The sequence below is a fragment of the Canis lupus genome, chromosome 15 (genome assembly GCF_003254725.2).
Source record: "Canis lupus dingo isolate Sandy chromosome 15, ASM325472v2, whole genome shotgun sequence".
Classification (NCBI taxonomy): Eukaryota; Metazoa; Chordata; class Mammalia; order Carnivora; family Canidae; genus Canis; species Canis lupus.
Genome location: NC_064257.1, coordinates 42233584 through 42253584, shown reverse-complemented (window position 1 = coordinate 42253584; position 20001 = coordinate 42233584). Strand labels below are relative to the sequence as shown.

Genomic DNA, 20001 nt, shown 5'->3' with positions numbered 1-20001 from the left:
CTGTACTCCAGGACAGTGAATTTGCGAAGCCCACAGGGAGACTGGTACCTCCTAGGGTGACACAATAGTCCTTGTGCTAAATTACAGGAATGTCATTTCAAGACAGCTGATAATAGCAAGAAGAAGCTTGAACAAACTGCCAAGTACGTTTCTCTCTAAAACTTCCCTAAGCTGTGGTGAGGCCAATAGTCTGTTCTGCGTACAGTGGCTTGGCTGGTCTAGGAGTGTCAGGAGAATTGTTTTAACGGTCACAGCACCGAATGGAATGTGTGGGATATAAACACTTTTCACTGTTGTTTAAAATCTTGGTCCAGAATCTGAGATTTCACGAGATGGGGTGCCTGACTTCAATGCTTTCAGTGGCTGTGGCATGTTCCTTGCAATCAAGTTGCTTCTTTATTAGGAGCGAAGGCCTCTTGCTGTCTTGCAGCTCTGAAAATACCCATAAGCCACTGGCATTTTATAAGTTATGCAATGGAATTACTTACGTGGAGTGCTGGCTGAGATCTAGAAATTATAGGGTGTCCCAAAGGACTGACTGGTTGTTTCCTTCCCTTGTTTGCTTGTTCATTTCAGTCCTTCACTGATTCATTTGTTCCTCCAAAGCGTCACTCATGTCATTGTTTTAATCAGTGACAGGAGCTGTTGCACTAAAGATGAGGAGGGCGGGACCCCCAAGGACCTTCCATCGCAACTGGGAATGGAGATCGGTGAGACTGATAGCCAGCCTCTATTGATAGCTGCTATTCCAGTCACCTCTGCACGGGCCTCACCTTGGTATCTTACCTGATACAACAATGCTATGAGGTAGGTTCTGTTATTAGCCACATTTTAGGTGAGGAAACAGAGGGACAAAGAGATTAGGTATCTCACTCAAGACCACACAGCCTGTCGATGGCAGTGCCTGAGCTCATCACCACTGTGCTGTGTACTCTTCACAGTTCAGGGTGATCGAGGGCCAGGGAAGACATCCTAGAGATAGAGACACTTGAACTGAACAGTGAATGATCACTCGATCTTACCCCAAAGGCCAAGAAGTGATGAACAGTGAAGGATCAGCTAGCCTGGCTTAGGGGAGGTGAGGAGGGCAATGTCTCTGCAAGGGGACTAGCACGCACAAGTGTATGAAGCTGGGAACCTAATGGTGTGTTTCAAGAACAGTAGTTGGGTGGAACTCTAGCCAAAGGGGTGTCTGTGAGAGTGGTGGAATGGGATTGTTCACCCATACCCCCGCCAACAACCAGCTCTTAGCCATACCCTGGGGAGGATGGTACCAGGAAGAGCTTGTGTGGGTCCTAGGAGCTGGTTTGGAAGCATGCACGCAGAGGTACCTGAGTGTGGTCTATAAGGGGGGCTCGGGCCCTAGGAGATCATGTCCCTTACTCCTTTGACCCTTTGTCCTGGTGGACCTAGTGTAGGGCTAGAAGAGGGCCCTTTAAAATTCAGTGCCCGGGCCGGGCCGGAAGCTATTTATTTTTCTTAGTAATCATCAACATGGAGCTTATAGTCTAAAAGGATGCATGTATGTATCGGCTTCACTCTTCCCAGGGAGATATTCTAGGTCTCTAGCAGATTTGTCAGGCGAAGGAAAAGTTACTTGGCCTGTCCAAGGTCTCCCCAGTGATGAGCAAGAGGGCCCACATTTAACCTTGTTCTTTATTGGGTGGACATCTATGACTAACGCTGTATGATTTTGAATATTCTGCTTAGAAGCTTTGCCATTTTGAAGAGGCATAAGCAGAATGAATCTTTATCCAAGGTAACTAAATTACCTGAACTAAGTTAGTGATATTAGACCCATATTTACTCCGTGTAATGTAGCCAGTCTTTAGCTCTGTCTTCTTTGCAGCCTTCCCAGACTGTCCATCTTTTGGGGGGAAGAGGGCCAAGGAGGTTCGTGAGTGATACATCTCCTCCTAAAAATCCACTGGTGGCCCCACCGACGTTCTAAACACAAGCTTTAATGCCGCTTAAATTATTCTGATGTTCCTTCCAGTTTCATTTCTGATTTTATCCTTTCAAATACAAAGGAGGGCAAGTGTTTAAAGCACTGTACTCAGACTTTCTGAGAGGATGGTAAAAAGTCTGTGAGCTGTCCACGCATATGTGTGCGTGCCTACGTGCCTGCATGTATGACTGTGGTATGTTGGCGTGTGCGCTCACATGTGTGGAGTGCTGTCTACACGCCAGGTTCTGCTCAGAGGCTGGTGAACATATTCTCTGGAATCCTCATCACAGGCCTAGTGAAAAGTACAGTTCTCCTCTCATGAGAGTGGAAACACAACCCAGAGAGGTTAAGGCAAATGGCAGAGCTGGGACTTGACCCAGGTGTCTGACACCTGAGCTCTCTTGACTCTACCCACAGTGAGTACAGATCTACTTATTTGCCTGGATAAAACACAACAATCGTGAAACCTGTCTGGGCAGATCCACCCATTCAAGACTTGAGTATAAAAAGTATAAGCTTCGAAGAATATAGAAAGGGGCTCTGCAGACACAGAAACCGTTAGTAGTTCCATAGGTCGATGTCTGCTATGGCTTTGAGGTCACAGCAGCAAAGAGTCCTTCACAGATGCCAATGACAATGAGAACAGAAAGTGACACAGAGGTAGCACCTCTGTCTGGAAGTCAAATACTGGAGTTCTAGCTCCAGTCCACCCACTAAACATAATATAGCTGCATAGTCGTTTCTAGAACATTCTCTCATGTAATGTTCACAACATAGTAAACACCACCGTGCTCATGTCATACATGGAGGAAACTGAGACCGGAGAGACAGTGTCACTTTCCCAAGGTCATTCACCTGGTAGCTGCCAGCACTGAGACTCAAACCTAGGTCTTTCACTTCCAAACGCCACCTTCTTACCACCTCACAAGCTGCTTTTGCCTCAGGAGTTTTCACACAAATATTTTTACTCTCGGTAAGTCCCTTCTCTTAAAACCTGGAGTCCAGGAAACAGCACTGCTGTTAGTTCACCTTCCCCAGTCTTGTTTGGCACCACCAGCAAGCAATATTTCATGAATGAGGAAGCAGGCATACATGTTCAAGGTCAAATGCCTGTCATCACAGCAGACAAGTGTTTTCCTGGCGACAGTGGTTTCCTTCACCCACTCTCTGACCACTTACCACCAAGTTATCAGGCCAGGTCCGTGTGTCAGCACATTTTAAGGGTCATTATAAAGGAAACAATTGTTGAATGATTCAGTGATTAAAGAAAGATTTACTTGGTATCTACCATACTTCTTGCATGGTGCTAGGTGGGGGAGGAGGTGGAATCAAGACAGACACATTTCCTACCTTTCAGGGAACTTATAGCATTGACTGGCCACCACATGTTAAGACGGTGTGGAGCTGAACAGACTTACTTGGGTTGGCCCGGTGCGATGGTACTGCAGTTAGCATTCCTGTGACAGGGGTTCTTAGACTCACAGACATCGGCCATGCTGCACCCCACTCCAGGCATGTAATTGTGGTAATGTTCCTTACACTCACAGTGAGACTTCAGGAGACCAGGAGAGAAAAACAAAGGGCTCTTATTAGTCATGGAGGCTGACATCCTTCTCTAATTCGTTTGTATTTTGCCATAAAAACTGGCAGGTCCAAAGTGTGGGCTTAAATGAAAAATTTGTCTAAGTTTTCAGAATTGGGAGTCAGGTCTATATATTTTGCTCATTGGGAAATTATACCTTGGTTGTTAAGTTTACCTTTTTGGCTTTCTTGTTTCCTAATGCTGGGCCTTTCTGGTTCCATAATACCTGGTTTTAGATTGTCTACCGGTGAGTGGAGACTGAGGTTCATATGGGAAATATTATTGCTTTAGAAGAGTGGTTTTCAGTTAGGAGTCTCAACCTAAGGTACATTGGCAATGTCTAGAGAAATTTCTGATTGTCACAACAGAGGGTGGAGGGTTTGTCACCAGAGGCTGGGGGTGCTGCTATACATCCTGCAATGCATGGGACAGCCCCCACCACAAAGGGTTATCCAGTCCCAAATGCTAGTAATTCCAACGTTGAGGAACTCTGCTCTGGAATATTGGGAATAATGAGTGCCTTGCGTCTGTGCGAATGATGGGCTTCTAAGACTTAAAAATTTGCCTTGGATCAATTTTTGGAGACAAAGTTTATTTTTAATCTCACTCCCAATGTCCTGGGAACTTGGCTCAGAGTGTAATGTGGCTTTTCCCATAAGGGTCCTCATTTTGAGGATGGAGGCTCAGCTCCTTGCATTTCTTTCCAAACCCACCTCAGATATTGATAACAGAAATGGCATGTGATATACATTTTTTTCCCCCAGAAGATAAGATTGGGCAGATTCTCTGCAGAGAACTCCATGAGCATTGCCATGGAGTGATCGGATTGTCGGGAACAAATGACTCTGCTGAAGCCTTTCCTTCCACCTGGGTAGCAATATCCTTCTGTACAGATAGATTTCCTCCACTGAGCTTGATGTGCAGTTATGGACACAGTGGGCTTCTGTTAAATAGTTGATGGATGGGTGAGGATCAGTGAAAAGGCTTTTTCAACTAGATTCCTGAGAAAAGTCTCTGGACCTGGCTGCTTTTTACTCATCAAGGTTATGATATGAATTAGAGGGACAAGGTCTCACCCCAGAATATCCTCACTGCTCCCTACTCTCTGTTGGGGCTGCCCAACATTTTGTCAGTGCTCATCTCTTTGGGACAGAATATTTTTGGTTCCAAGAGTCCTCTATGACTTTGAAAAGATGAGAGAGAATGGAGGATTGCAGGTGAAAGTCAATGGCATATTCACCTAAGACTTGTTTAACAGTGAATTTGCTAATCTATTTTTTTTTAAAGATTTTATTTATTTATTCATGAGAGACACACACACACACACAGAGGCAAAGACACAGGCAGAGGGGGAAGCAGGATCCATGCCGGGAGCCTGACATGGGACTTGATCCCGGGGCTCCAGGATCACACCCTGGGCTGAAGGCGGTACTAAACCACTGAGCCACCCGGGCTGTCCCTAATTTGTTAATATAATCTAAATATGTTGCCCATCACCATTGAGGACCAGAGCACAAGAGGAGGTAGGACAGTTAAGTTTTTCCTGGGGATCTGAGAAAGTATGAATTCAGAGGATGGATTGGGGAGGGGACAGAGTGAGGTTACCCCTGAGCAGAGGCAGGTCTACCTGGAGAGGAAGCCCAAATTGAGTATTGAAAGGGCCAAGTAGGAGAACCTGGCAGACAAATGCTACCTATGGCACAGTCGTACCTTTGGTGGCCTGTCCTACTTCTAGACACCCTAGTTCTTTGCATCACGTGCTCACCTGTCCAGGCCCGTCATATATGCACACTGTAGACTCTGTAGAGCAGTTTCCGTAGTTAGTCTGGCAGTGGTCTACTGGTAAGCACACCTGGCCATCCCCATGGTAGCCTTCTTGGCATGTGCAACTGTGCCTATTCGGTCCCAGGTACGTGCAACGTGCGTGAGGGTGGCAGACTGCTTGTAAACATGGATTGATGGCTTGAAAGACAATGACAGGATAAGAGCTCATCAAAATTCACAGGTAATTTGATAATTTTAAGAGAGGGAGAGAGTAAGAAACAGTTCATCTTACCCACCTGGTGCCCCCCTCCTGTGGAACAGATTTGTATAAGGCTGTCAGAGATTATAACTACAAATACTGTGTTGATATATTGCTATGCCATGTTCTGTGTGGATTTAAATATAAAATAGCCTGAAAGAAAGTACTAATGCTTGTAGTATTTGTATGTACTGGCCCGGTCCAAGCATTTGCCATACACTAACTCAGTTACTCCTTACAACAACTCTCTAGAGTAGGAGCCATTATTATTCACATTTGATAGATAGGAAAACAGAGGCACAGGCAAGTTAAAGAATTTGTCCAAGGTCATGTATCTAGTAATAAGTAGATCTGGGATCTGAATGCTGGCAGTCTGCCACCAGCATTCATGCTCATAAACAATACACAACACAATCTCTCACAAAGCAAATGAGCATGGACAGGAAAGGGAAAAAAGAAGGAAAGAAAGACGGACAGACTCCATTTTATGCTAACATTGGTACAATTATATAAAACTATGTGTGAAAATCTATTTATGTGCTTTGATGATATAAGGAGAGACTGCCATTTAGTGAAAGGCTATCGTGGATGAGCAGGTGCTCAGCACTTGTTAGATGTATTTCACTCAACTTAACACAGAGAGAGATAAAAGTGCCATTGGGTTAATCTTACGGAGGTTGTGAGGTTTTGCTTTTTTTTCTGTTGAGTAACTTAAAAGACTCAATTAATGAACGAGCAGGATCTAAAATCGACTCACGCTTGCAGTAGTGGCCATCGCCTTGGTAATTGGGAAGGCATTTGCATTCCAGTTTCGTTTCATCTTGGCTGGAAGGTGAGCATCTGGAATTTTCTGGGCAGAGCAGGTCTGCACATTCAGGGATGGCTGCAAAAGTAGATGGTTGAGATACCCACGTTAGTAGAATAACTGATTCTAAAAATCTCAACCAACGCAGTGTTCTTTGTGATGAAAAAAAGTAATTAAGAAAGACTCACTGTGGACAATTCAAAAAACACAGAATGTGTGAAGTAAAAACAAACCCTTTTTCTGAATCTTGTTCTACCTTCACTTATAAATTTATTTAGATGATTTTTTAAAACAAAATGGAAACCTATGAAGATATTTAGCAACTTGATTTTTAATTTAACAGTATACTAGGGAGGTACTTAAAGATCTATTTTAATCTCTAATAACTACGTAGTACTTCATCATATAGGGAAGCACGATAGTTGTCAAGAATTATAAGGAATCTGGCATATGATCCAATGTGCAAAGCTAAGTTCCACGGATGCTGGTAGAAGTTATGAGACCCTTGGTTCAGAAGTGAAAGACAGTTTACTATTCATATCAAGAGTACTAGCCAGAGTGGTGGCAGTGTTGCACAAGCTCTTCCAGCCCCAAGTCCCCTGGGACAATGCAGAGCAGTGTATGTATGCAGCAGAGGAGCCCCAATCTTAGGGAACCTAAGGTTTTTGTTTGTTTGTTTTTTAATAATAGGCAATGTATTAGTTAGGGTCCAGTCAGGAGTCAGAAACCATATATCTATTTGAACAGGGAATGTTTTAGCATAGTTATCAGCAGAAAATCCATGAAAGTTCAAAAGAATGCTAAAGAATGAAGGAATAGTGGGTATATAAAAAGCAACCATTCCCTTAGGGTTGAAGTAAATTCCCAAGGTAGAGCCCTCCTCTCTCCAGGACCGAGATCCAGATGTCACTGGAAAAGGGCACGCCTTGGTCACTAAATGGTGGAGAAAGTGCTGAAGTGCCTTGCTGGTGAGACTTGCTGGAGATCTTCCTCTGAGGGCTCCAGGGAAGGTCACCCTCAAGAAGGTGCCAAGGTTCAGGGTTCATTTGGTGCCTGGGGAAGCTGCCTGCCACTGGGTGCTTCCAGAACCAGATGCTAAGAAGCTATCCCCTCAGAAGTGAAGTATACTCCTGTGTGTGGCTGGGGCCAGGGTGGCTTCAGGGCCAGCTGTGTGGGGAGAGGCAGTGTGGTTGGCCCTCCAGTGGCCACCCCTGCAGCTCCCTTGGTATGCACGGCCCTGAGGAGAAGGCACACTGAACAGCAAGCACTTCTCTGTGTGGTGGAATTCAGGCCTGTGCTGCTGCCTGAGTCAAGCATTAGTACACAGTGGGCAAACACTGCAGCAAGCAGGGCCTTGCAGGAACTTACCCCTGGAGAAGCTGTGCAGGGCTGAGCAGTGGCAAAAACCCATGTTCCTTGGGGCCCTGGCAAGTGAGCTAAAGCAGAAACAGGGGGAGAAAACCCTTCTTTCTTCAGTGTCCCTCCAGCACTCTCTCTTGATAAGATTTTATGTATACCTCGCTGGCTGGCAAATGAGACGTATTTACAAATGCCCCTTCATTATCACGGAGCAGGCAAAGAGGATGAATTTTGAGCAGAAATGTAACCCGCCAAGAGCTAGAACAGGCTGGAAACATGCCTACGCTTGGTTCCCTACAGAGACCCTCCATCTTCAGAGGCTGTTTGCAATATGAACATCCTTGAAAAGATGTTGGAACAAAGAGCAGTCCGTGCGCGGCCCTCCAAAGGCCAACGAATGTCTCATTTGTTGTCCCCAGAAGTGGCTAGTGGAACCAAACATTCGTAGACAATATCCCCTCAATCATTCTGTAGAGCAGAATCATTGCCAGGAAGTGGCTGCCCTCTAAAGGATTGCATTTCCAACCCTTCTTTGCAGCCAGGGGGGTCATGTGACTACACTGATGGACTATTGAGGGGAAGTTGGATATGTCATTCTTGATCTCATAAGCAGGGACTTCTCCTGCCTCTCTTCTTCCTTCCATTGTGTTAAACAGAGCATTGTGAGGTGCTGCAGAATGGCAGAGGCGCTGAGTAGGACAATCGGGACCCCTGCCCACCATGTGGTGGAAACAGATGTCAGCCGGGGACACCCCCAGTGAATACGAATTACACACCTGTTGTGTTAAGCTGGAGGTTCCCCAAATTCTCAGGTCATGGTGCTTAGCGTCTTAATTTTCTCATGGTGCCTCAGTCTAAAAGAAATATCTACCAGGTCCACTTAGTAAGTTGTCAGAACTGAGGAATTCAGTAAGTGTGTCATGAGACCTTAGTAGCCATTTGAAAAAGCAACGTGGTCAACATAGAGAGAAATATTTTGATTTCATTCTCGAAGAACCACATTTGCTTATAAGTAGAATATGTGAACTTTTGGGATGCAACGTCTCCAACCTCGGAGTCGGACAGGAAACTACCACCCTCAGTCCAGTCCAAAGGATTTCTGCATGATACTTGCTTTTTATCTTAGCAACCATTGAAAACACAGCTCTGTAAAGATGAAATCGCTGGAAAGGATGTAGTGCTACCCAACGCTGAAATCGTGAACTACCTCAAGTTAGCAGTTTGCCCAGGATTCTACTACAGATGCATTACTGTCTCCCCCACAAAAGTTTAAAATATCCTATGAAACCCTCGTGAGTCTGATGTGGTAGCTTGGGATGTCTCGGTACAGTTTTGAAATCTTAGTGCGAAGCCGTGGGATTCTTGTGCTTGTTTCTTGCAACAGCGAGCGTTACCCAACTGGAATGGGGTGCTCCACAGCTCACTTAACACTTCCTGTTGAGGGACATTCAGGTTGTTTCCAGCTGGTTTTGTTCTTACAAACAATACCGATGTGAATTTCTTTGGGCATATATTTTTACCTACTGGCGCTTGCCTCTCTTTTTCCAGGTAAATTCCTAAAATTTGGGGCCAGGGCAGAAAACTGTAAGCATATTTTATAATTGAATAGATAAATTTCCCTCATAGGCTATAGCAACCCACCTCCCCACTGGCAGCACCATGATTTTTCTCCTACCCACAGATGAATATTTTCTATCTTTGCAGTCTGTGTAACATCGTGTGCAAAACCGTCAACCAAACCTTCAAAGCTCTACAATATCACTTCATTATAGTTTTAAATTAATCTGTGATCAGCTGGCCTTTCTGCATGGGGTTAAGCACCTCTTCTATGCTCGTGGGCTAGTTTTTATTTCTTCTCCCGGGAAGTAGCCGCTCTTTGGCAAATTTTAAAATTGGGTTCATGAACCTCATCTTATTATAAAAACTTTTCTGCCACATGAGTTACAAATATTTTGCCCCAGTCTATTTATCTTTTGACTCAGTAGAATTATTTTTGTCATTTGGAGGCAAATCGGTCAGTGTTCTCCATTAGGCTGGCTTCCAGGTGTGTGTGTGGGGGGTCTCCTGTCTTATTCCAAAGGTCTTTGCTCATAAGTCCACTGGGCAATGACAGGAATGACCAGGGAGGGAGGTGACTGACATCTACAGAGGGCATCATCCTGTCCACCTGAGTTTCATCTGCTGTTGATTTGAGTCGGTCACTTGTGTGTCTGTCTCCTCCATGGGAGGAAGGCTGTGTTTTATTCGTTCTCCTTACTGTGCAGAGCCCCTTGCTGACTCTCAATTAAATGAGTTTGAATTTGTTGAATCTGAATCTTGGTCTAATCCCTTCATTTTATAGATCAGAAAAGTAACATCCAGAGGGAGGAGAAGTTATAAGTGAGCTCCGTGTCACAGGAAGAATGTCCACTTTCTCTTTGGATGAGCTCCAAATTCAACCCTCGTTACCCACTCTTTGATAATGGACCGGATTCTGAGTGTTTCTCCTTTGCAGTGATATGTGGAGCCTGGCCGATAGGGGTGCTGAGCCCCCCCCCCCCCCCCGCAGGAGAAAGGGACTCCTCTGCGGTTTCCTTTGTGCTGGGCCCTGCTGCATAGTCTGCCAGTGAGGGGCCGTGTGAGGACACTCAGTGATGCTCTGCCTCAGCCATCACTCTAAGTGCACAGTCTGTTGGCGACCTTGCACCCCCAGCTGGAACCAGTGATCACCTTCCCACTGCCCTTTCTACACACAGACATTGCTCACTCCAACTCCAACACTCACAACACTTAACTCCCTCTGCGTTCTCACCCTCCGGCCATGGCTCATTGGTGCCCTGGAGGGCTGTTGTCCTAGGCCAGCTTGGGCACAGCAGCACCTGTCTCCTCTACCGGGTGTGCAGCCACTGTACCTTCTCCAACAGAACGTGAGCTCAGCCTTGGGGACGACCACCCTCTCCAAGTTTTTCCTTGCTCTGTTATGCCCCAGCAGCCCTAGAGGTCACTTGGCATGTCCATAGCCACTCTCCTACCCTAGCTTACTAGTTCTTTATACTAAACTTCCCTTGTTTCAATCACCCTGTGGTTCCTTTCTCATTCTTGGACCCAGTGTGATAGATTGTTCAAAGAATTTCAAATGATTTGAGTCCCAGCTCTTCTTTCTGGTAGTTTTGTCACCTCTGGCAAATCACTTAGCCTTAGGGAACTTCCATGTGTTCTGTCCCTGAGACATGCAATTGAGAACATGCCTTATCCTCCTTACTAGGCGGCCGACTTGTTGCCCTGGCATCAGCCAGGGTCCAGCCTCCTTTGCTCCATCTTTCACCCGGCCACCAGCTTGACCTTCTTAAACCACAGCTCTGTTGGAACATTGCTCTCAAATCTCCCATGACTTCCCCTCTTCTATACTATTTCTTCCCTCTCTCTCCTCCCCTCCCATTCCCTTCCCTTCCCTCCCATACTTTCATTTCCTTTTCCCCCCCATCTTTTTACTTTTTGGTTTTCTCCCAGGAAAATACTTGAGGGTACCTCACCCCTGGAGGGCCCTGGTATGTGAATGCAGAGTTGAAATGCATCCTTCTGTACCTACATGATCTGGCGAGGCATTCAGGAAGCCAGCAGTACTTACGTTGGTCGCAGTGGGAGCCAGTGTACGCAGAGTAGCACTCGCAGCTTCCATCACCATCTATCCCACTGTTGCACACTCCATGCACACAGCTGCACACTGTAGACAGAAAATGGGGATTTTTTTCATTACCTGATATAGTCTTCTGATTATTCTGGAGGAGTGATGCTTTGAGATAGTTTTTATTGGGAATCTTCATGAGGCGACAGGAAGAACCATGGGTTTGACGTCCTAGAGACTCTGCTTTGGATCTTGGCTTCATTTTCCTTTTATTAGTTTCAATTTTTTTTACGTATAGCATGAGGATAGTGATAGCTCACTGTAGAAATCCCTGTGAGATAATGTATTGGTGCACTGGAGTGCACTGGAGTGCTTTTCTCTACTTTTAAGTTACTTACTTTATCTTTGGATGCCTGAAGAAGGGAATTAACTTAATGGTTTTTATACACCTGTCATGTTTAATGGAGAAAAGCTATCATTAGCTCAATTATTGTTGGCAGTGGGGATCTACTATCAATTGGGATAAATCCTATTTCTTGAATGATGTGGAAGTTCAAGTTTAAAAAAGAAATTTGGAAGGGCAGAGAATAACCATGCCAAGACTTCTAGCTTGAAATAGGTAGCTTTTCAGCCAACTGGCAGATCATTTCAGGAATGACAAGTGAAGGGCATTTGAAATAAATGGTCAATTCCTTACACTCAGACTGTAGCTCACTTATGGTGAGATTTACTATCTGATGGGGTCACCAGCACCGTAGGCCTGGCTCTCTGTGAAACATTTTATTGGTTTCCTTTTCTTGCTATAACAAATTACCACAACTGAATTGTGACTTAAAACAACACAAATTTATTATCTTAATCTAATTACCTTAATTCTCCTCTGCCATGTAACCTGAAGTATTTACAAGTTCCAGGGCTGAGGATCCGGACTTCTCTGCAGGGCCATTCTTCTGCCTACCACCCATGTTCAGTGCATGTCAGGCAATTTAATATTAACTCAAGTGAAACATAACTAAGAAGATCCACTTGCTTAAAAACCTAACCAGGGGATCCCTGGGTGGCGCAGCGGTTTGGCGCCTGCCTTTGGCCCAGGGTGCGATCCTGGAGACCCGGGATCGAATCCCACGTCGGGCTCCCGGTGCATGGAGCCTGCTCCTCCCTCTGCCTGTGTCTCTGCCTCTCTCTCTCTCTCTCTCTCTCTCTCTGTGACTATCATAAATAAATAAAAATTTAAAAAAATAAAAAAATTAAAAACCTAACCAAATGCTGGAGAAGCAAGAATAAATAAAGTATTCCAAACATCTGGTAAGACCTCAAATCCTTTGAATTCTTTGCCATGTGTCCCACCTCAATCCCCTGCTCTTGATACCCATCAGAACTGCCGTCCTCTTGGTGAACTTATGGTGTCTTGCCTAGACTGTCATGTGGTACTAGACTGAGGAAGAGACTCTGGCCTTGCTGTCCAAGTTCTTACCTCTCTGTTCGTTCCATCCATTTCATTTGATCAGTAATGGCAGGTGATTTTCCCCAAAATATCTCAGCGATTCCAATTGCTAACCAAATGGAATCTAAATGCCTCTCTTTGGCAAACAAAGCTCTATCCAACCTGACTCCAACCTTTTTTACTTTTCATTTCCATTACTTCATTTTTTCCATCTCAGGTTCTAAGCACACAGGATGACTCATTAATTTATCTTCCTTCTTTCAAAGTATGTATTGAACATCTCTCATGTTCAGTGCTTGGGATTAATGACCTAAAGATAAACAAGACAAAGTCTGAGCCCTCCACATCTAATGGCAGAAGAAAGTAGCCCATCGCAATGCAGTGGGATGAATGCCAGGACATGATAGATCTATTGATCTATCTAGTGATCGATAGTTGGGTTGAGGTCCTCCTGGAGTAGGATGGGCCTTAGCCCAATAGGACTGGGCCTAAGAAGAGGAGAGGACAAGACTGCCATGTAGACATTGCAATGGTGCTATCTCAAGACCGGGACCACCTGCCCCACCCAAAGCCGTGAGGGAATAGCAGGGGCCTCTCCCAGAGCACTCGGAAGGAGCATGGCCCTGCCGACCTGTTGATTTTGGATTTCTAGCTTCCAGAACCGAGACCCTAAATTCCAGTTTTGGAAGCCACCTGTTTGTGGCCCTTTGTTAGCTGAGAAATGAAATGACTTATCTTGATTACTGAGTTTTTTTTTTAAGATGTTATTTAGTTATTTTTTATTTATTCATGAGAGACACAGAGCGAGAGAGAGAGAGAGAGGCAGAGACACAGGCAGAGGGAGAAGCAGGCCTCATGCAGGGAGCTCGATGTGGGACTCGATCCCGGGTCTCCAGGATCACACCCCGGCCTGCAGGCGGCACTAAACCGCTGCACCACCAGGGCTGCCCGATTACTGAGTTTTTGATGCCTCCTTAAATTTGGCCCCTGAGGCATGTCCCTCCCTCACCTTACCCTAGAACTGGCGCTGCCCTTCCTTTTATTGAGTACTTACTGTCCATCAGGCATTTTGCCACATGCTTTACATGATTTATCTCCTTTGCTGCTCGCTGCACCCCGTGAGGTGGGGCTCATCAACCCTGCACTACATATGCAAGTGGGACACAGCTAGCTCAGGCTATTTATTCAAATTATGTGAAAATTTAAATTGGATTTGCAGTTGTCATCCTCACTTCAAAACTGACTTGCCCTTGTTTTTGTTTTAACAAAGCACCTTGATGTTCACCTATGGCTGCGGCTATTGGAACAGAAGCTCTGGAGAGAAGTCAGATTGGTCTCAGAGGTAACTGCGGTGCAGACGGGGTATACTTCATCTCTGTGGAGAAGGATCAATTTAATTCAATTTAAAAAACACCTCAGTTCCTACGCAGTGGCAGTCACTGTACGAGGCACTGGGTATAGTCTACAGTACCTAAATTCAAGGGCTAACTGTATAGTGGGAGCCGGACTTGGAGGTTTGAGGCCTTATGTGTCCTTTGGCTGGTGGAAGAGGGCAAGAGACAGTAGAGGGAATTGAATGTAACCCAGCCTGGCTCCCACCTTAGATGCTAATTGTAGGAGCTGTTTTGCCACTGGGCTTCCCTCTGGACTGCGTGGTATGAGCCTCTCCCTGTGTCCTGTCTTCTGGCACAGCCATTGTCTGGATTCAGTGACCCAGCAGGGGCAGCCTTTGGGAGTCCCTGATGCATAGTGGAGGGTCCCAAGCTATCAGCAAGAAAATGTCCTTGGGGAGAAGAAGTGAGTTGCAGGGGGATTCTGAGATGTCTTTCAAGGATCCCTTGGAATTTGTTGAACTGGTGTCAGCAAACCTCCAGAGACACGACAACACTCGCGGTGTGTGACTTTAACATGGTCCAAGCTACGGCCACGTGAGTCTGAGGGACAGTGCCCGAAGCCCCTGGGGCCCTGCCCCTTGGCAAGTGGGCTTCTCTTGTCCTCTCCTTATAGCATCCTATGTGTGCTGTGCACACTGGCTTGTAACTGTCACCTGCCCTTCCAGCTCCTGGGGGACGAATCTGTCTCCTCATTAGAGTCCTATCATTTGTCAGGGCCTTGCACATGGTGGATGCTCAGCAGGGGCGGAAGAGTGCAGCGTTTGGCCACCCAGGCTTTGAAGCCAGATAGGTGGAGTCAAGTTCTTCTTTGTCTCTGAAACAGCTGCTTGACCTTGAGTGACCTCTCTGCCTCTTTATCCATAACACGAGGACCCAGCTGGCAGAGTTGTTGTCAGGATCCAAAAAGAGCATGCGCGGCAAACTTTGCACAGCGCCTGGTGCTCAGCAGATTCTAGCTACCATTATTAACAAGACAAAATCGTGGGATTGATTTGAGGGTGATGTTAGAGAAAGTGAGCTTTTCTTTCCGCCCTGACCAGTAGTGAGACATGGAGCAGGCTGGGACATTGGCAGCACAGGTGAAAGCCCTTGGCTGTGAGTCCAATCAAGGCTGAACTCCTCACCAGCGGGTAAGAGAATGCTCTGGCAGCAGGTTACAGGCAGTGTTAAAAATAACCTGCAGCTAATGGAGCTGTCCTACTTACGGGCAGCACACCATTATGGGCAGCACGTCACTTCTGAGGACCAGTGCCTCCCTGCATGGGCTGATACTGGCACCCGGTGGACGCCCAGCTGAAAAGGTTTGCGAGTCCCCCTTGTCCTTGATAATGGAGAAGGCTAGTCATCACCAAGACTGCCAGCTGTCCATCCGTCTGTCCATCCATCCATCTGTCTGTCCGTCCATCTGTCCATCCTTCCATTCATCTGTCCATCCATCCCTCTGTCTGTCTGTCCATCCTTCCATCTGTCTGTCCATCCATCTATTTATTCATCCATCCGTCCGTCTGTCCATTCATCCATCCATCTATTCTGAGCATCAAGCACCTGCATGGATGGTGCAGATTAGGACCCTCCATCATCTCCCAGAGTTCTACTGACTGGAGCCTAGAGCAAGGGGTTTTCTTTCCTGAGTCCCAGTTTAGGTTTCTCACTTAAAACTTTAAGTTTCTAATCCACCTTCTCCCCTTTCACTTCCCCTTCCTCCAGGGCCCGAACAATGTGAAGGGAGGATACTTTATTTAGAAACGTTCACAGGGATCCCTGGGTGGCGCAGCGGTTTGGCGCCTGCCTTTGGCCCAGGGCGCGATCCTGGAGACCCGGGATCGAATCCCACGTCGGGCTCCCGGTGCATGGAGCCTGCTTCTCCCTCTGCCTATGTCTCTGCCTCTCTCTCTCTCTCTCTCTCTCTGTGACTATCATAAATAAATAAGAATTAAAAAATAAAATCTTTAAAAAAAAATAGAAACGTTCACAGCCTCCTTGTCTATCTGTGCTTATCAGTAACTGGCACCCATTTCTTGGAGGCAACACGGGCTCATCTTCTTTCCAGATTTTCATCCCCAAGCTGCCCTTGGCTTTCCTGTTAGTAAACAGTGTTGGATGCTGTCTTTTTTCCCTTTCCAATACTTATCTAAAATATGTGATTCAGATCCCAGGATGATTAGGAAAGGACTGGTTTGGGAAGCACGCCCTTCAATGTAACATGCAATGTCAAAAACACACTGAATACCAACATCTGTCTTCAGTTTGTTTTTTGGCAACACCCCCGTGAAATAATCTTCTGTGGAGTGGTGGATGAACAGAGACCTAAATTTGGGGGTCACTGGAGAATAATTGGTCCTGGAAATAATAATTGCTGACATGTATTGTGCGCTGATGTTCTCACTATATCCTCATAATGACACCGAGGGACACAGTATTGTTTTTGTTTTTACGGAGGAAGACAAGACGAGCATGTGCCTGGTGAACTTAGGGCTCCCACGGTTAGAAGCCCTCAGGCTGAGGCCCGGCCTGAGTGTGGACCAAGGCCCTGATGATCCCTACATGCTGCCTCTCAAAGTCAAGCCTGCGGGTCAGGACAGTATGGCTGGAGTGAACTAGATTGTTCATTCATCTATACCCTCATTCATGCTCGTATTCATCCCACTAAAGTGTGGTGCGCGTCTCCTCCCTGAGCAGGTCAGCACCTGCCTTCAAGGGGCCGTGGACCAGGAGATAAAGCCTCCGCGTTGTTGCAGGTCAGACTTGTTCCACGGGGTGCAGGTCTATGGGGTGAGATGTCTGCTTTCGGGCCATAGGATTCATTGCAAATGGTACTCGAATCAAGCAGTGTCTATCAGGGTTTCCAGAAAAGCCAGAACTCAGGTCCCATTGGGTGAAGGCCCCCTGACACGACCTCTGGGAGACTGAATCTGGCAAGCCCAACTGACCATCCCACATTCTCCAGGCTGCACCAGCCACCCCAGTCCCTTGAGGGCCCTTCCTAGGAAGGCTGTTCTGCCCAAGTGCTCGCTGGCAGCTGCATCCATCGCTGTCTTTTCCGGCTCCTGGAGGCTTCCCTCATTGCTTGGCTTGCGGCTCCCTTTTGTTTCCAAAGCCAGCCACGCCTGGCAGAGTCTTCCTTACATCTCAGCACCCTGACACTGTCTCCTGCGTTCCTCCTCCACATTCAAGGACCTTTGGGTACGGATAACCTAAGATAATTTCTTTAGGGTCAGATGATCAGCAACCTGAATTCCGTCTGCAACCACAATTCCCCTTGCCATGTGAAATATCATAATCCTAGGTCCGATGGATTAGGATGTGGACATTTTTTTGGGGGACAGGGGTCCTTATTCTGTCCCACACTGTGGTTCCCGCTCCCTCTGGTGGGACAACTCTAAGATGAATGTTTGACCCTGACTCCCCGATTCCCTGGGGCGTCCAGTTCTAATCATCTAATTGTCTCCAGTTTGATGGTGTCCCTTTATCTTCCCTATGTCGTTTTCTGGATGTCTCTGGGGTCACATGCCAAATATGCTACCTGTATTGAAATCCTTGCCTGAGGATCTACTTCTGGGGAGAAACAAGAGAATGCACAAGCCAGTATCAATTTGTTTGTTTAATCTGCAAAATGGAGCCAGTAATCCCTGATCACCTGAGGTATTTGAGAACTCCCAAAAGGAGGGAACTGAATGAGGTGGGACCTGCCATGGAAGAAGAGGCTCTTAGGAGGAAGGTCTCTGCTGAAACCAGGACCAGAAAGACCTCCAGGGCAAGCAACAGGTGGATATTGGAGCCTGGGGCCTGGAGGGCAGGAACCATACGCTGCCAAATTTGACAGAAAGCACTACTGGTGAGTAGCTGCCATGGGTGCTGAGAGCCACGGAAGACACTGCCTCTCCTTCCAAAGACTGCATTTGTTGTCACCTCTTTGTTTTGCCTGTGTTGAGTTGGGTCTACATAACAGTTTGGTGCACCCCTTCCCGCCACCAACCAAGGAACAGCCATTCTGGGGCCTTCAGCGGCATCAGCCAGGTTTGACTTTTGGCCTTCACACATGCATTTGATCACACAGAAATCAGACATACCTGCTGAACAGTTGGGTCCGAATAAGTTGTCATGAGCGCAGGCTTCGCAGGCCGTTCCCCCAAACCCATCCTGTGGAACAGCAGGGAGATGGCATGAGGCCCAAGTACTCTACATTCCGCGAAGCCCTTGGATTTCTAACTCATGGCCTGTCAGCACTTGCTTCTCAACTGTACCTGTCCTTTCCTGAAGCTCCTCTTTCTCCTTCTGCCATCATACTGGGCTGTTTTTATGCTATAACATTTGCACTAACCCCTGCACCACTGTTCACCAAGAGTCTGGAGCTCCTCAGAAGGAGCTGCTTTGTCACCCGAAGGTACACAGAGAGCGAGCGCAAGCAGTCACATCATAACTTCACTCCAGAGTGAACACTCTTTCACTTCTGTGTTTCTGAAGACAACTGAGCTCCATCCCTTGAAGAAGGATTTCTCTGCATTTTAATTATCCAAGGCTTGAAGCTCACAAAAGGTCACTTTCATGGGGTAATGGCTGACTGCTGACCACTGCCTAGCCTGCTGATAGTGGCGCTTATTAATGGGGACAAACATGGTGATTTCCATGGCTCTGAAGAGTCGCACAAAATATTTTCACATATATCATCTCATCGCACTTTTTCAATGAATGCAATTGCATAAGTATTTTGATTAAGCCAATTTTATAGAAGGATGTGCTTAAGGCTGAGGGGGGATATGACTCTCTCAAAGGTCTGCAGCCCCTAAGAGATCATTTTGCTGCAGATCCTACATTCTTTTTATTAATATCGCTACTTCTTAGAGATTCCACCTGGAGTATATGTGTCTATGGAAGGATGACAGGTAAGGAGAACATGTCTCAGAACTTACCTGGCAAGAGCACCTTCCGTTTCCTTCCATGCCTTCTGCACAGCTGCCCCTGCCGCTGCAGGGGGATCTCGCTCCTCCTGGACACTCTAGGGGATCAGAGGGCTCAGAGTCATCCATGCATGACCGCACACAGCATTTTGCAAGAATGCATTGAGCATCTACTATGTGCCAGCTAGTGTGCTGGCTGCCAGGGATGAGAAACTTACAATTTTTTTAAAAGATTCTATTTATTTATTTGAGAGAGAGAGAGAGAGAGAGAGAGAGACAGAAGGAGAGAAAGCACGAGTGGGGCAAGGGGCAGAGGGAGAAGCAGACTCCCTACTGGGCAGGGAGATGAGGCTGAGGTTGGACCCCAGGATCCTAGGATCATGACCTGAGCTGAAGGCAGGCACTTAACCCACTGAGCCACCCAGGGGCACCTACTTTCTAATTCTCTAATTAAATTATTCCCACTGAAACCCTGAGACATTGCTATGGGTACAGGTTAGCAGATGAAAAGACTGACGTTCAGAGAGGCCACCTAACTGGCCCAAGTTGCAAAGCTAGGACTTTAGTCCCGCCCTGAGGACGACCTTAAAGCTGGCCTCTTCCTCAGTGCTCTGGACAGGGGATTGAGGGACTCCAGAGAAGGGATTATCGATGTACCTTGGGAGGTCAGGGGGACATCCTGGAGGAGGAGGCATTCAAGCTGGGGTTTTGAAGGCTTGGTAGGAGCTGACCACGCTTAAAAGGTAAGGGCATTTCAGAAACAGAGAATGTGTACGGGTCCACAAGGTTGTAAAGGGGCATGACCCATCCTGGGAATGCTCTAAGGTTTAGTGGGGTTAGAACTCGGTAGTTGGGACATGGGAGAAGCACAGGTGGAGGAGGATTAGTAGGCTGGTTGGGGCCAATTAATGAGGTGCTTTATGTGGCAAAGGAATTTAGATTTG

At 46.6% G+C, this 20001-nt stretch overlaps 1 protein-coding gene across 5 annotated transcripts in view; it reads right to left on the bottom strand.

Annotated features, from left to right (window-relative positions):
- The window catches only part of STAB2 (stabilin 2), a 140703-nt gene that overhangs the window by 104364 nt on the left and 16338 nt on the right, over nucleotides 1-20001 (bottom strand). For all 5 annotated transcript variants that reach the window (XR_003132910.3, XM_049094135.1, XM_049094134.1 and 2 more), the window contains exons 4-9: nucleotides 19070-19155; nucleotides 18230-18299; nucleotides 11325-11420; nucleotides 6311-6436; nucleotides 5296-5492; nucleotides 3367-3500 (exon numbers count right to left, since the gene is read on the bottom strand). Coding sequence is in view for 4 of the 5 variants with exons in the window: in XM_049094135.1 (XP_048950092.1) it covers nucleotides 3367-3500; nucleotides 5296-5492; nucleotides 6311-6436; nucleotides 11325-11420; nucleotides 18230-18299; nucleotides 19070-19155 (709 nt within the window). In the remaining variant the exon portion in view is untranslated. The remainder of the gene's footprint in view (nucleotides 1-3366; nucleotides 3501-5295; nucleotides 5493-6310; nucleotides 6437-11324; nucleotides 11421-18229; nucleotides 18300-19069; nucleotides 19156-20001) is intronic.